The following is a 17,967-nucleotide window of genomic DNA, read 5'->3' as shown; positions in this document are numbered from 1 at the left end:
TTTAAACAAGACTTTGCAGATTCACGTTGTAGGTACCTGGGCCTTTATAGTTTTGAATACTCCAGTCTATCTCAAAACAGAGTCAGTGTCATTTGAAAAGCCATAAATTCACAAACTTCATGTGGCTGATGAAAATCTCTAATGTAGTTCACGTGTGTAAACCATTTTCTTGCTGTTGATGTACTTGGTGAATGGTGGCAAGACCCACCTCCAGGAACATGACTTTGAAGTTGGCAGCTGGAAGGAATACTTCCATGTCCTGTCACTGCACAGCAGCTCCTGAGAATACAATCAGCACAATAATTGAATACCATGCTGAGCCTCTCCTCTTCCTCAGTGCCCAAATGGCATTTTGTGAAACCCAGATGTGATTTTTTCATTAGCTTAATTGTTATTCCAGACTCCTTAGCATTATGGTGTCTGCATTTCTGCTTTTTATTTTATTGTTCTCTCTGTGTTTGTCCAGCTTGTCACATGTTTTCTATGAACAATCTCGGTAATTCTGGGCAGAAGTTATTCCCGTTTTCTTTTGACCACAGCAATGATTTGGCTGGCATATTATTGATTTTCTTTCAGTGAGGTTGCTAACATCTAAATAGTTGTGGAATGCCATTACATTATCCAGTCAGTGACTTTTGGGCTCACACAGTTTAGTGTATTTGAGAACACAGTAATTTGTTTTAATTTTAAATGAAAGAGATGCAAGTGGGGCTGTGCAGTACAAAGAGTTCATACACTTGCCTGAGACCCAAAACAGATTAGAACTGGAAAAGGAGATATTTTATTGTGGTACTGGTTCACATAGACAACTAATAAGCCTACATCTTGGAAAAACTTCCTCATTCCCACCCCCTATCCCCGCCCCAAACCTGCTGAAGCATGCTCAATACAGCCGTAGGGCTGCTAGCAGGAAATATGTATTCTCACACTGGCCACTAGGTTTCACCAATCATAACAAAAATATCTAAAACATTATACTCCTTCCCCTCTGAATCATTAGTAATAATAAACATAAAACATTAACATTGCAACAACAAAACAAAACATCCTGACTAATTGGCTGGGTACACTACCTCAAACCTCAGGCAAGTGCAAGGGATTTTTCTGCCATCTCTAGCATAATTGCCATACCTTTGGGCTCCCCTGAGACTCCTTCCACTTGGTTCCCCAAGAATTCAGTCTCGTCACTCAGGTTTTTATTTGGCATACAGGAAAGCTACAGTGAGTTGATCAGACTCAAACGTAGGTGGGTGGAGGTGGGTCATACCTCACGTCCAACGTTACACAGCAAACCTCTTACTTTGTATACATTTACACATGACATTACATTTACTATGCATTGCATCACATGTTTTAGGATTGGCTTGGTCACTTGATAGGAACCAATCCCTGTACAGCCTGCTCTGTCCACACACTGTCCATGCACAACTTATTCCTTACGTCATCTTCTATTTCAGGGATATCTTACCCATTGTTATCTTGACCACTGTAAATGGTTCCCTGGGTGTTCCTCCTTATCTTAGTTAGAACAGACATTCCGTTTCCAGCCTGCTGATCCATTTATATCCTTAATCTTGTCTCCCAAGAAATGAGTCCTCATCCATGTCCATTACTCATGTCAAGACAGGCCTACACCGTACTAATACAAGTCCAGTCTATCTCTAGGTTAGGGAGATTTTCTGGAACTGTGCAATGGAAACACCTGCGATCCTTGATCAGTAGCAGATGCAGAAGGACTTTCTGATAATACAACCGTCTCTGCAGACTTAATGTCCAAGTCTGCTGTAGTGGTTGATATGAGGTCCACAGCAATCTCACTATTTCTGGATGTAGCAATTGGGTAGTCTAATGACTTTGCAACACCTGTTACTTCAATATCCAAATGAGAATTGTCTACTGGTGATGTCTCGTGGTACTGCAGGTGAACATGATTGTGATATCTATGAGTGTGCCTTCCATCTGATAACTCAGTTACCCAAGAAAGTGGTTTTGCATGTGCTATGATGGGAACAGATAACCAGTTCGTGCCATAAGAGCATATACTGTATTATGTGCACCTAATGTTCTTGATGACGCTCAGACATCATAGTATAACTTTTGTGCTGCCTGCTTTTCCTTCAGCTTAGCAGCTTTAACAGTGTAGAGTGTCCAAATGAGTTCTTAGTTTCCTTCCCATTAAGAGTTTCTGCAGGTGACTTTCCTGTTGTGGCTAGTGGCATCATGCAATAGTGGAAAAGAAGCATGGCCAGTTTGGCTTGTATGCCATCTTCTGCATGGACAGCCCATTCTACTAGACCATTTGAGGAAGGGTGGTTTGGTGCAGTCCTATTGTATTTGATGCTGGTTCCCCCCCCCATAAATTCCTGAAATACAACACCAGTGAGCTGGGGACCATTGTCACTCATCACTGTCTCAAGCAATCCAAAAATGGAAAATGTAAGTCAACGTTTATCAAGTGTAGCCTCAGTTGTGGAGGAGGGAATTACATATGCTGCAGTCCATTTTGAATGAACACCAATTATTATTAAAAACATTTTCTCCATAAATGGACCAGCATAGTCTACATGAAGCCTCGCCTAGGATAACTGAAGCCACCCGCATGAGTGCAAAGGAACTTTCAGTGGAGCATGGCAGCTAGATTGTGCAACAGTGTGTGGTTTGCCAACAGTCTCGATTTTCTGATCCATTCCCGGGCACCTCACACAACTGAACGTGACCCCCTTCATGTGAACAATGCCAGGATGTGCTTCATGTAACAACTCCAGTACCACTGATCTACGTACTGGAGGTACGATCACTCAGGACTCTAATAATAAGCACCCAACATGGACACTTAAAGAATCCTTTAGGGAGTAGTAATATTGGAGCTCTCTGTCCAGCCAATTGTAACCATTCTCTGTACTCACGACAATAGTGGGTCCCTCTCTGTCTCTCTTTTTATCTGTGCTGCCTCAATTAGAGAAGTGGACAGTAGTACAATAGGGAGGATGGTTCCTGTAGGTTGAGGTACTCTGGGCCGGCTATCTGGTAAAGGAAGTCTACTCAGAGCATCTCAATGCTTTTCCAGGTTTATAATCAAACTCATAGTCATAAGCTGATAAGGTGAGAGCCCATCTCTGAATTCTGGCAGATGCTATAGCGGGTACAGGTTTGTGCTCACCAAATGAATCTTTCAGAGGTTTATGGTCTGTGTATAACAAAATGCCTGCCGTATAGGTAAGAGTGAATCTTCTTTACCCCCCAAAGACTACTGCTAGCACTTCTTATTCTGGTTTGGGGAAAAAAATTCTGCTGGAGCTAGTGACCTTGTTGCATAACTGATTGGATGCTCAGACCCATGTGATATTCAGTGTGCTAGTACCACTTCCATTCCATATGATGAGGCATCACAAGACAATACTTGCTTTTTCTGGCTTTTATAATGGACTAAAAAGTTTGACTGTAGCAATTCCTTTGCTTCTGCAAAAACTATTTCTTGTTTTTGACTACACTAGAATTGTATCCCTTTCTGTAACAGTTTGTGTAATTGAGCCAGTACAGTTGCCATTTGGGTAAAAATTTGCTATAATAATTTAGCCTGACTAGAAAGGATTTCAATTTGGACATTGACTTTGGTGGTGGTGCCTTGGTAATGGTCCATGCCTTCTCCTCTACTGAATGTAAGCCAGTTGCATCAGTTTTGTTCCCAGGAAAGTTACTCCAGCAGTCTGAAAAACACACTTCTCCCTCTTAAGATGCATATCTGCATCAGACAATTTTTGTAGGACCTGGTCCAAATTTTGCAAGTGTTCTGACTCAGATTCCCCTGTAATCAGGATATCATCAAGGTGTACTCAGACATGTGGCATGCCTTGGAATAAATTGTCCATTGCCCTTTGATAAATACTTGGCTCTGCTGACACTCTGAATGGGAGGCAGTTGTAATGAAAGAACACTTTGGGAATATGATCATTACATAGCTGTTAGAACCAAGTCCAGAGGAATTTGGAGGTATCCATTACTTAAATCAAATTTTGTGAAAGGTTTTCCCCCAGATAAGGTAGCATACAGGTCTTCAATCCTGAGGAGTGGATACCTATCTAACTTGGCCACACTATTGACCATAACCTTGTAGTCCCAGTGTAGCCTCACTCCACCAACTGATTTCAACACTGGGATAATAGGAGCAGCCTAGAATGAGAATTGGACAGGCTCAATAATATCAGCTAGCTGTAATTGGTCCAGTTCTTGGTCTACCTCATGATTCATGGCATAGGGTAGTTGCCTTGGCTTAAAGAAACGTGGTTTAGCATCTGGGGGGGAGGGATAGCTCAGTGGTTTGAGCATTGGCCTGCTAAACCCAGGATTGTGAGTTCAATCCTTGAGGGGGCCATTTGGGGCAAAAATCAGTCTGGGGATTAGTCCTGCTTTGAGCAGGGGGTTGGACAAGATGACCTTCTGAGGTCCCTTCCAACCCTGATATTCTATGATCCATGTAAATTCTGCCAGTGTCCCATTTCAAAGTACCAAGACCCTCCGTGAACAGCTCTGAGTGTTTTTTCAATAAGTGCTTCTACATCTAGCACATAGACATGGCTGAAATCTGCCCGGTTACATTTTAATAGGTTTAACCAGTCTTGCCCGAGGAGGCTGGGGCCTTCCCCCTTCACTACTACAAAAGGCTTTTGATCCTGGTATCCCACCTCCACATTGACTTTACCTCTCACTGGAACTTGTTCTCCTGTGTATATACATAACACCACCTTTGCTACTCCCAGCTATAGTGTATTGTTCCTTGGCCACAACTGGTGATATGTAACTTCACTGATTATAGACAGAGAAGCTCTTGTATCAGTCTCCATGGTTATTCTTTGTCCATCAATTGTAACATCCACTTACAGTGCCATCTCCTTTTGGATTTTGTTGGTAACATAAACATAGTATACACCAAGTCCTCAGTTCCTCTTCCTTCTCTGCAATATAACAAACCTCTTTCTTGTGACCCACATTTTCCCTTCCATATGTCCATTTTGTACAGCATGCTTTTGTAAGATGACTTTGCTTCTGGCAAATTCAGCACTCGTAGCCATATATGGACAGGTGGATATGGTCATGTTTCTCCCAACCTCTAAAGCAATGTTGTGTGTTCTTAAGGCGATACCTCTGTTTACTTAAAGATTCACTTATTTTGTGTGGAATGCTGGACAACTTGTGTATGGTGGGTCCCCACAACAGTTTGGCTATCTACCTGTTGTTTAGTGCTTCCCTGTAAATCCAAAACATGCTGCACACCTACTTCCATACCTTACGCTATTTCCAGAGCTTTGTCAAAACTAAGGTGGACTCTGCCAACAAACATCTTTGAACTCTTTCATCACTGAACCACAGATAAGTCTATCCCACAGCATGGCATTTACTGTATCTCCAAAACCACAGTGCTCTGATAAATTATGCAGTTCTTCTACAAAAACTACTATGGACCACATTCCAGGTTGGCGGGAGAAACTGTTAAATTCAAAATGCTGCACAATTTCTGATGGCATGGGGATCTAATGGTGCAAGACCACTTTAACCAGCTCATCAAAGGATTTGGCACTGGCCTTTTCCAGTGCCACCAAACGTCTAATTAAACTGTATGTTTTTGCTCCAAAAACTCTCAATAACATGGCTTGTTTCTTGTGATCATCCTCTTTACCATTTGCAATGAAGTACTGTGAGAGTCTGAGTACTGAATCCAGTTCTCCCATTCTGCATCATACTCTTTCATTTTTCCACATACAGCCATATGGAAAGCCAAAAAAAGGTTGTCACTTGCACAGTATGTAGAACTTTCTGATGGTTGTGTTCAATTTATCCTCATTGCCAATGTAGTATATGAGACCCAAAACAGATTAGAACTGAAAAAGGAAATATTTTATTGTGGTACAGGACCACACAGACAACTAATCAGTCTCCATCTTAGAAAAAAATGCTCACATCCCTCCAACTCACTGGAGCATGCTCAGGACAGCCTTAGAGCTTCTAACAGTAAATAGTTATTCTCACATTGGCTGCCCGGTGACTATAAGTGTAACAAAAATGCCTATATTACGCCTGTCTACCCTGTAGGTCTAGATCTTAAGTGAAAATAAGAGGTGTGTTTCATCTTAATATAAGATTCTCAGACTCTGAACAGAGGTGTGGCCCAGGATTGAAATAACAGACATATCAAAGTCTTATGAACAAGCTACATTGGCAGAGGTCTGTGAAGAGCTTGCAGACACATGCTCATATCACACTGTATTTGGCTTTAGCCAGTGCTGCTTTTTCCTCACTTTCATGAGCACTAAATGCAAAGGGCTAGATGGTGGAACATTTACTCAAATAGTTCTATTTAGTGGGACTACTCACATGACTAGTGTGAAAGTAAGTACAACCAGTTTTTAAGAAAATAAAAATTAAAAGAATAACAAGACTTTGCCTACATGAAAAAAGCTTGAAAAAATAAACTGTTTGATTTTTCTTTTTAATCCCTTTAATATGTGCAGCTGACCTTGAAGCCAGATCAGATGGTTCTGCCACTGGTAGATGAAAACCTTCAGGACAGTACTACCAGAGGAGTTGTATTCCAGCATCCAGAGATAGTAGCTAACATTGAACTGGTGATGCAAGATCTCCAATCAGAACCTATTTACTGGAAACTTCCGGAGCAGTTTGAAGGACGGAAGGTAAAGACGATTCCTTTGAATTCTGACAAAAAATGACATTTTAGAAATGCTTCTGATTCCTCTATTGGGAAAATCACAGCAAACTGGAAGGTGCTTGCAAAGAATAAATATTTTTGTCATTACCATTTGTCATGGCAAAATTGTTACAAAAATAATAGGAAGTTCTATTAATTGTCATCAAAACTTGGAATCCTGTAACATCAAGACTATCTTAAACTAGATATTTAATCATACAAATATATAAGAAATATGCTACTAATGGGAATTTTATTGTCCAGCGCAGGCAGTGATAGCCAACAGATCTGTCAAGAATTCCAGATTTTAGCTTGTGATTTTATTTATTTGCACAAGATGGAGCTTTTCACAAAACTACTATTTAAAAAAAGTGTAGGGATTGTATTAAGTTAATATTTCACTCTGTGACTCCCTGCCTCTCCCAATCTGACAGAAATGCTACACAAGCTTTGTATGTCTTGTGTAGCCACAGTTTGTTGAAAATGTTTGAAACAGCCTTCTCTTTGGGCCTTTTGCACCTCTGTGGCTCTATTGTGTGTTGCACTTTTGAAGTCCCCTGATTGGGCTCATGGGAATGTTGATATTCCCACAGACTCTCACAAAGAGGGACATTTGTTTTTACAGTTCTGCAGAAACAGATTACCTTCATGTATGTCTGTGCACAGTCGTTGATCTCCCTATATTCCAAGTAGCACATGCCTCTGTACACACACACACACACACACACGTATCTATACATCCATTTGTAATACTTACATATCCATCATGTATGCACAGAGATATATTTGTAGCTAACTGTAACTGGTATCTCTGTTTGCTTCATTAGCTGACTGCTTATGGAGGGAAACTGAAATATGCTATCTACTTTGAAGCACGCGAGGAGACGGGTTTTGCTACCTATAATCCCCAGGTCATCATCAGAGGTGGGCCTCCCACACGTATTAGAACTATCATCCGGCATATGGCTGCCCCTTTGATTGGCCAGCTGACAAGACATGAGATAGAGATGACAGAGGTAATGTTTTAGTCTGTTCTGTTTCAGAATGTTAACCCTTGGTTCTGTTGATACCGTTAACTGGCTGGCTTTTGTCTTATTGTTTCCTTCAGCATGAATGGAGATATCATGGTGATGACCCAAGAGTCAGTAGTACTGTGACACGTGAGGACTTCATGGATGTGTTGTACAACATTCATTACATTCTTATTAAGGCTTCTCATGGCAGCATCATGAGACAAAGCAGGTAACAATTTCATGCAATAGCCTGAAATACTGCAGTCATCCCAGCTAATTCACTTGAGACTTCAAACTGAATTTTTAATCCAGGCACAAAATCAGTGGGACGTACAAAAAGAGTAGGGTGTCTAGTAAAGCTGGAGAAGTCGGAGAAAGGCATTGTATTAAGAGAAAACCATAATTATTGTAGCCAAATGAGACTTGTATTCTCAGTATCCCAAAGCCAAGAAAAAAACAAAAATATATTTTGTAAACAGATTTGAATGTTATGCAAATATTGTGCTATTATATAAATATGAATTTTGGCCTGTGAAATATTTGTCTCTTGGCAATCAGTAGTGAATAAATGATTAGTGATTCAAATAGTGCCCACTTAAAATGACACTTATGCCAATATAGTAGAGGCAGATAAAAGTAATAGGCTACAAATATCTCTATCTAGATATAGAATTTCGAGAAGGTACTACTATGGTGGTAGAATTAAAAAGATGTGTAACTTTGCAATATTTGTGTAACAGAGACATGGAAGACTAGTAGCTGTGCCCTAAAAGTGATAGAAGCAGATGGTTGTTATTTATTATTAATTATTATTTTTTGTAAGTAATTTTAAAGGAACTAACCAACCATTCTCCAAACTTGGATGTCCCTTGCAGCTGCGGGTGTCACAGTCATTTCAGATTGTCTATTTTTGGCATGTTCAGTTTAAAATATTGTGTGATGTGCACAGGGAAACTTCAGTTTAGAGGAGTGGGAAAGCAATTATGATTCCTCATGGGAAACTTTGAAAAGCATTCTCTTTGCTCCAGAAAAATATTCCATCTACTTATATCAATCACTGTTAGCACTACAGAGCCCAGCTCAGATGTGGAGAATGAGGTGAACTCTATCCTGGCTCATGCATCATAAGAAAAATTGCTATATGATTTCCATTTTCAGAATCTTTATGCTGAGGTGTACAGAGATGGACACCTTATTCAAAGCTAGCTACACCAAAGCATAATGCACCTCGATTGGCTCAGGGCTACCAGTGATGATGTGTAAATCAGGAGACGAGAGATTGAATTTCCAATTTCAGGGTGTGTTTTCAGGGATAGCAGTTGCAAAACCAAGGTGCGATTTTACAGAGTCACATTACCGAGTATAGCCTTTTATATAGCAGCAGGACTTGCTAAAGAGTTAATCTGCCCCAAAAATGGGGACCTCTCCACCTGTATATGATATCACAATTGATGTAGAGATGACTGTCATAACGTTTTATGATATCTGTCTAGGCATTTATATAATGCTCATCACCATGATATTTGAGACATTAGGTGGAGAATTAGCAGGCAAACCCCTGCAATCTATACGCAAGCAAAATGCCTGTTGATTTCAGAGGAAATTTCGTTTGAATAAGAACAGTAGAATCAAACCCAAAAATTCCTTAGAAGTCATTGGGAGATTAGCCTAAGAACTACAGACTTTGATTCAGGAGAGAAGTTAAACCACAGATGTAAGTCCATCCCTATTCAGAACAGCCCTTAAGCACATGCTTACCTTTGAACATGTACTTAGGTCCAGTGACTTAAAGTTAAGCATGTGCTTTAGTTGTGTCCTGGATGCTTTCCTGAATTGGAGCCTAACTCTTAACAAGCAAAGCTTCTCTTCTCCTCCAGTTGCCATTAGAGGGAAGAGAGTTATAGAAAAAATTATTATAAAGGACTACTGTCAATTTTTTTCAAAGTGTACAGTGAGGAGTTAATAGTTCTTTAATTGTAACATGAAAATTCTTTCAACTCAAATGTTTGAAAAAGCAGAGCTGCAGATGACTGATATACTGTAGAAAAACACTGTCAATGAAAATTCGAACCAGACCTAAGTGTAAAATAGCTTAATTCCAATGTTAGCCCAGTATTAGCTATATAATTTATCATTTGTTTTTGCAAGAAAGCTATGCTATTAAGGAGAGTTATTTAGAGGTTTCTACTAAAAATCCAAAGGCAAACATTTTTCTCCTACTGTGTTCATTTTGTTGTTCTCCTTTTTCACATTTACCACTCAAAATTGAAATATTTCTTTCATAGATTCAAATTAGATTTTGCTTTGCTTTTCAGGCAATTGGATTTTGATAATAAATTAGTTTGGATTGGAAGTATGCTTTCAATTTTACTGTTAATTGTTTCAGAATACTAGATGCTGATCAGGTAGCAGTGGTTAGACTGGTTCTCATTAGACATGCTTCAGGAAGCAACTAAACCTAACCTACCTTAAGTCACGCTTTTACCCAGACAACCAGTAGCTTTGTGGTTCCAAAGTATATTGTTATGTAAATTTAGCTCTGGGACAGTATATAGTTTGTGCCGTACACAGAGCATTGCCTCTGGTTTACGACTACACTGCAATCTAAGGGCTTCAGTGCGGGCTGTATAGCCATGACAGGGACCTTGGATTCATACTTGCATTGGTAGCCCATGCTAAAGCCCATCCCTTCATGTACACAGCTATTTTTTGCTGTGCTCACATCATACCATAGATTTCAGTGTAGGCATATCCTGTATCTTGAAGATGATGGGGAAGCAGATTCCACTCTGTTTTTATATTAAATATACAAGGAGTTCCATTCAAGCTTGTGTTGACACTATACAAAAACAATAATTTTGGGCCGTATTTATTTTGCAGTCCATTGTTTTTGTCTCCTCCTTGTTCTAATTCTCTATTCCAGGTGACCCTCCTTCTCAAGGTATATGGGCTGGAGTGTGCTGCTGTCACTTGGGACATTGCATTGACTCAAGATATTAGTGGTGAACTCCGGATCCCATTGAAGTCAATCGCAAAACTCACATTGATTTGAATGGGTCAGGATTTTACCCTAGATTTGCTTATGGTCGTCCTGATGTTGGTGCCTATATACCAAGATGACAGGTGCAATAGATGTGCCTAGACAAACAGATCAGTATAATTGGGAGAATGGGGGTGGGAGAAATCTGTGAGTTGGGTCATTTGGGAGTATGAACAGGAGCTAATTATTTCCATAAGTTTCTTTGTACTAACGCCTACACACAGATATTTAATAAATAAATTCTGGCTGGATTAGCTTCTTTATTTTGATTTAACTCTTATTAAAGTATTCATATTCACTGATAGAAGAGAAAGAAATTTCCTCTCCTTGCTTAGATTTGGAATTATTTTTGGAAACTTTAAAATTTACATGGCTTGCCCTATATTTTTTACTTATTAAAGAACAACAAAGTTTAGTATTCATTTAAACAAAAAAGAATGAGAGGGCTAAAATACCTCCTTTCGGCAAAGCAACAATTTTGCAATCCCCTGGGATAAACTAATGCTTTAGAAATGTCTTTTGCTGTCATTGTCCATGCTTCATTTGATGCCCTTTAGAATCATTTTGTCTGTTCAGTGTATGTGGGGAGGATAGTTGGGAGATGAGGGTATAAGATATTAATATAATGAAGTGGACATTTGGGGAGGGAAAGAGTTGGCAATCCCAACATGAAATGACATTAACCAACTTCTATGTGTTTCTTTGTTTTAAATATTTTGTTTGTTTATCCTTGTGATTCTGAGAAAAAAATGAATTCTGGCTAAGGTCTTAAAATTGCTGCTAAAAGGCAATTAACTGTCCAATGTCTTTGAAGTCTGTTCTATAGCTTGTTAGCTTGTTTTAGTTGCTGGGGATACATTTTATTTTTAAAAATGCCTCATTAGAAGCATATTTAGTGAATAAAGTTATTGTTGCACTCCTGGGAATTGTGAACTGGATCCAGGTTTAGTGTGAGACATCAATGTCTTACTGATCTGTTCAAATGAGGAGTCAGATATGGGCTTTTGTCAGTATTTTGGCTGCAAATAGAAAAGAGGAGATGGAAGTAAGAAGAGTAGACGAGTTAGTTAAACTGCAGGGTAGAAATGGAAAATCAGATTGAAGGTATGTTGGGTTTGAAGTTTCCTTCATACATAGGCAAAAATAGAGCATTTTTTGTCTCATGTTGATGAGGCCAAGAGGGTTCAAGACAGCCAAATGAAGCTTTTTTCTCCTGTAATGGCTGACTTTGAACCTGCATTGAAACAGTGCTTTATGGAGTTGATAAGCTTTGTTTGCTGGTTTGTGTTTTCCAGAATTTCTGAGATATCGATGGAAGTTGCTGAAGAAGGCAATGTGTCTGGAATGAGTCCTCGTGCTCACTTGATTGAGAAATGTGACTGCCCACTGGGCTATTCTGGCTTGTCATGTGAGGTACAGTGTTTGGTTAACCTTCATTAAATGTCTTTACTCTGTATTCGTCTTTCAGCAGTAATGGTATGAGAAGAGTTTCAAATAATAACTATGCTTAACTAAGCCACCCACTCTCCCTTGATTTTATTCCCTCTGTTCCTTCTCTCCCAGGTCCCCAACCTTCAAAGCCTTTAAGCACTTATTTAACTTTAAGCAGATGAGTAGTCCCATTGAAATCATTGGAATTATTCATGTGCTTAAAGTTAAGCACATTAAACTTTGCTGGATCAAAGCCTCAGCGCCTGAATTGTGTGAGCAATGGAAGTCATTGAAACTTGTTGAAAGAGGTTAGGTGTATACAGTAGAACCTCAAAGATACGAACACCAGAGTCATGGACTTACCGGTCAACCAGATACCATGTGGAACTGAAAGCAATCAGTCAGGCAGCAGAGGAGACCAAAAAACCCCGAACAAATACTGTACTGCCTCGGGCTTTAGCTCTGGGGTTTAGGGCTTCGGCCACGGGTGGTTACGGCTGCAGCTGCGGGGGGTGGGGGAGTGCCAAGCAGCGGCGGCTCCAGGCACCAGTGCACCAAGCACGTGCCTGGGGCGGCAAGCCGCAGGGGGGTGGCCTACCGTTCGCTCCGAGGGCAGCATGCCTGCGGGAGGTCCGCCGGTCCCGGGGCTTCGGCGGTAATTCGGCGGTGGGTACGCCGAAGCCGCGGGACCAGCGGACCTCCTGCAGGCACACCACCGAAGGCAGTCTGACTGCCGGGCTTGGGGCAGCAAAAAAGTTAGAGCCGCCCCTGGGGCCTGGGCTTCAGGCGGGGATGGGGGCCTCAGGTTCTGACCCTTGGGAGCACCAGGGCTCAGGGCTTTAGACCATGGGGAGCCCTGGGGCTTGGGGCTTCAGCCCCGCAGCTCAGTTCCTTGCTTAAGCCCCAGGGGGAGCGCTGGGGCTCATGGCTTTAGCTACAAAGAGAGTGCCAGTTTCAGTCCCAGCGTTTCCCCCGTAGCTAAAGCCCAGAGCCCTATCCCCCACCCCCGGCCGAAACTGGGAGTGGAGCTCAGGGGAGCCCCAAGCCCCAGTACCTGCTGCAGGGCAGAAGCCAGGAATGGAGCTGCAGGACTGAAACCCTGAGCCCCAGTGCCCACTGCGAGGCTGAAACTGGGAACGGAGCCTCAGGGCTGAAGCCCTGAACCCCAACGCTTCCCCCAGGTCTAAAGCCCTGAGCCCTGGTGCTCCCATGAGGCAGAAGCCCTCAGTGCCCCTACTCCCAGTCCTGGCCCTCAAGGGTCAGAAGCTCAGTACCCTCCCACCCGGAGCGCTCTCTCTCTCTCTCTCTCTCTCTCAGACACAGACACACACACACACCCTCACCCTCACCCTCACCCTGTGGCTGCAGCCCCAACCCCATTGTGGCTGATGTCCATAACGTCTTGTTCAGAGTTACGGACCATTTCAGAGTTATGTACAGCCTCCTTTCCCAAGGTCCGTAACTCTGAGATTCTACTGTATTAGCAATACCTTGGTTGTTGTGCTATCACTCTCTTCTGGAGGCTAGCTTACAAATATCACTCATGACTATTTCTTAAAATGCTCAAATACTGCCACTGGCTTGGTATTTTGTTGGCCAGTTCTCTGCAGTGAATTTGAAGTTAAGTACTTGGCAAAACAGTCATGAACTGACAGAGTATCACACATTCTTATTTATCACTGCAGCTGGGAGGATGCAGCCAAAAATTGTCAGTGAATTTTGAATGTTTTAAAACAAATTCCTTTTAACTGCATTCACATCCCTTTTGCTTGTATTGAAAGAATATTCTATCAAAAGCATTTACAGGCAGGAGTGTTCCCCCAAAACCAAGATTTTTAAGTGGATATTACAATACCTTTCCCTGTAGTGACTTTTGAATTTATACCTGTGCAGATTCATATTGAAAAAATTAATCTAAGTGATGCATTCATCCAGTCAGGGAATAGAAACAGGTAGCCTCTGGGTTCAATAAAAACAGCTTGAATTTTGAATATTAAATATTCACCATGAGTCATGAACAAACTATAGACTAACAAATATGCACAGTAGTTATTTGGTGAATTTCATGTAATTTTCAGCTCATGAGTTGTCCACAAACAGATAGTGATTTCTTCGAAATTTTTCACCAGACAAGTTATTTATTATTACACCCCAAAAAACTTCATTAAAAGAACACTGTTAACTGTTCAAAGTCAAACACCCAAAAGTAGAGGTGTGGAGAGGATGGAAGTTCCATTTCATTAAGTATTTTGAGTTTTGGAAATTGGGCTTTTGTCATAACACCCAAAATCAAAACAATTTTTTTTTAATCAGGTCAAAATGAAACCTTTTCATTTCAACCTGACTCAGAATTCTTTCAACTTTTCAATTCTCTGCAAATTTTGTTTTCATTTTGAATCAAACCAAAACTTGTTTTCAATTTTTCAAATTGCAAGCAAACCAAAAAATCCATTATTCACCCAGCTCTTATATATGGTAATGTAATTAGAACAGTATCATAATGCACACTTTCTGGGGTGGGGGGGAACGGTAAGGTTGAAGTTACAGAGTTGCCATTTCTTGCTTAATTGTGCAATCTTAATACTCTCACAATAAATATTTTTAATAGAATATTCTATAAAGGATTAAGCCCCCATATTCCAATAGGAAAAGAGAAAGATCTGATACCCAGTTGCTTTCTAGCATATGCTAATAGGTAGTAAAGCTTGTCCTATCATCTGTAATCATTTCTACTGCTTGGTTTAGTCTATATCACGAAATTGCAGTTGTAAGAGCTATGCATATAGTATTTTTGCCTCAGATATTTCAGAGGTGACATTGGTATCCAAAATTTGTATTCAAGCGCCTTCCCAAAATATAAGGATGAAAGAGACCTTTCCTGATAAGCACTGCTGGTATCTTTCAGAAATAGTTGTGGAAAATGCATTCAACATCCTCATAATTTACTGCATATTATAACCATATTCTGGGTCATTTCATAATTTTCAAATCAATACAGTTGAGAAGAATGTCAACAGCTTATTAAACAAATGAGTTAGAGTTTCAACTTAGGTGAGGACTTACCAAAATTGCATATTTGTACCCTAATCCTAAGGGCTCTCAGCACTTGTAAAGGGTTCCACTGTACCAGTTTGTTTTGGACAAGGACATTTTTGAGGGGAAAAACTAAGAATCTATAGTAAGGAGCAAAATTACTTCCACTTGAGATTATTCCTCTAAATTAGAATTCCTCACAAGCCATGGTAAAGGCAGATAGACTGTTTCTGTGCTTCACTGATTTTAACATATTCTAACCCAAAATAAAAGTGAGTTGAGATTACTTACTTCTGACTCTAAAAAAAATAGTGTTTCTACTTTCTCTCTTACTTAGATTCTTGAATGGGTCATCAATGATTATAAATTTAACATACTGCTACAGACTTTTGTACAAGCACAGTCAAGCACATGTCAATTAACACTCCACTCAAATATCCCACTTTTGATAGTGCAAAGCTGCTGCATAGTCTTTACTTCAGTTTCCCTTCTGTTTTACTTTGCATCCATTTTACTGCCATGTAATGGAGGCAGCACTTATCATAGAATATCAGGGTTGGAAGGGACCTCAGGAGGTCATCTAGTCCAACCCCCTGCTCAAAGCAGGACCAATTCCCAACAAAATCATCCCAGCCAGGGCTTTGTCAAGCCGGGCCTTAAAAACCTCCAAGGAAGGAGATTCCACCACCTCCCTAGGTAACCCATTCCAGTGCTTCACCACCCTCCTAGTGAAATAGTGTTTCCTAATATCCAACCTAGACCTCCCCCACTGCAACTTGAGACCATTGCTCCTTGTTCTGTCATCTGCTACCACTGAGAACAGCCGAGCTCCATCATCTTTGGAACCCCCCTTCAGGTAGTTGAAAGCAGCTATCAAATCCCCCCTCATTCTTCTCTTCTGGAGACTAAACAATCCCAGTTCCCTCAGCCTCTCCTCATAAGTCATGTGCTCCAGACCCCTAATCATTTTTGTTGCCCTCCGCTGGACTCGTTCCAATTTTTCCACATCCTTCTTGTGGTGTGGGGCCCAAAACTGGACACAGTACTCCAGATGAGGCCTCACCAACTTCCACCCCTTCAGAAAAGCCTAAATCCTCATCAAGAGAAGGACATGACCTCATTAAGACACCCTTAATAGGGTCTGGAGACCTGCTCCGTTGTACATGATACTATAAAACTGAATATCTTATCTATGAGGAACAAGGTAGGTGAGGTAATGTCTTTTATTGAACTAACTTATGTTGGTGGAAGGGGGCAAGCTTTCGAGGTTCACAGAGCTCTTCTTCAGGTCTGGAGATGGTAACCAGAGTGTACAAGCTAAATATAAGATGGGACAGATTGTTAAGCATGACGGGTTGTAGACCACTTCAAATAAAGTGGGCAATTAACACTTCTGCAGTCATAGGTCAATGGAGGGTTAATAGGCAGCAGGGTGCATTACAAATTGTTGTAATGGGCTGTAACATTAATGTCTCGGTTAAGTCCATGGTTTTTAGTGTCCAGCAGAGTTATGAATTTAAGTTCCCAGGCTTGTCCTTCTAAGGTTTTGTGCAGATTTCCTTTGAGGGTGAGGACTAAGAGGTTAAATATGGAGTGGGTTTGTTTTATACCCCCCCCCCCCAAAGCGTTTGCCCTCAGCTGATAGGGTGTTTTTATCTTTTATCATTTTTCTGTGTGAGTTCATTTGAGAGAGTAGCAATTGTCCGCTTTCACCCACATAGATGTTGTTAGGGCATTTGATGCACTGGATGAGATACACCACATGTTGCAATAGGCATGTGTAGGACCCATGAATCTTGAAAGATGTGTCGTGGGAGGTATTGATCATTGTAGCACTGGAAATATGTTTGCAGGTTTTGCATCTGTTGTTCTGGCAGGGTCTGGTCTCACTTTGAGTTGGTTTGTCCTAGTCTCTGGGAGCTTTCTTCTGATGATTAGCTTGGCAAAGTTGGTGGGGGGTTGTTTGAAGACCAGAAGTAGGGGTTCAGGAAAGATTTCTTTCAGGATGTGGTCCCTCAAGTATGGGTTGTAATAGTTTGATGATACTGACAGGCTGTCTAGAGTGGCTCACAAACAGAGATGCCAACCTCAGGGCACACTGCCAGAAATCAGGGCACAAAGCCCAAACTGGTTGTGTGTTCTATCTTACCACCTGGTAAGTCTGCCTTTTTGATAGATGGTCCCTTACACCAATTATCACAACAATATTCAGAATGCAGTGATGTTGTAGCCATGTCGATCCCGGGGTATTAGAGAGACAAAGTGGGTGAGGTAATATCTTTTATTAGACCAATTTCTGTTGGTGAAAGACAAGCTTTCAAGCTTACACAGAGCTCTTCTTCCAGTCTGGTAAACTTATTCAGGGCTTGTCTTCATGTGCACTTTAGTGAAGACACTACTATGCCGTCAGGGGAGCTTCTTCTGTTGACACAGCACTGTCTACACGGGGGCGGGGGGTTGAGTCAGTATAACTAATTTGCTCAGGAGTGTGGATTTTTCACACCCCTGAGTGACATAGTTATACCGATATTGGTCTGTAGTGTAGACGTGGCCTCATAGAGTCACTGCTAAATAGTTTGTTTAGCATATGTAGTTAACACATGTTTTAAGGGACCTTTCAAGGTGAAGTGGACAGTTTAATTACCCCCCCTCCAGGGAGGAAAGGGCAGGGTGGAAGAAGCTGAGGGGGGTTGTTACTGGCTATAGATTGTTGTAATAAGCCATAAATCCAGTCTCTGTTCAGTCCATGA

The 17,967-nt window shown here is 41.1% G+C and overlaps 1 protein-coding gene across 1 annotated transcript in view; it reads left to right on the top strand.

The window, feature by feature from the left end:
• LAMA2 (laminin subunit alpha 2) overlaps positions 1 to 17,967 on the top strand; it is a 337,406-nt gene that overhangs the window by 191,913 nt on the left and 127,526 nt on the right. The window contains exons 27-30 of the mRNA XM_029911052.1: positions 6,507 to 6,686; positions 7,528 to 7,716; positions 7,809 to 7,942; positions 12,049 to 12,166. Coding sequence (XP_029766912.1) covers positions 6,507 to 6,686; positions 7,528 to 7,716; positions 7,809 to 7,942; positions 12,049 to 12,166 — 621 coding nt within the window. The remainder of the gene's footprint in view (positions 1 to 6,506; positions 6,687 to 7,527; positions 7,717 to 7,808; positions 7,943 to 12,048; positions 12,167 to 17,967) is intronic.

The sequence above is a fragment of the Terrapene carolina genome, unplaced genomic scaffold (assembly GCF_002925995.2).
Source record: "Terrapene carolina triunguis isolate 2854851 unplaced genomic scaffold, T_m_triunguis-2.0 Scaffold85, whole genome shotgun sequence".
NCBI classification, from domain to species: Eukaryota; Metazoa; Chordata; order Testudines; family Emydidae; genus Terrapene; species Terrapene triunguis.
The sequence above is the reverse complement of the archived record's forward strand: the minus strand, read 5'-3'. Positions and strand labels throughout refer to the sequence as shown.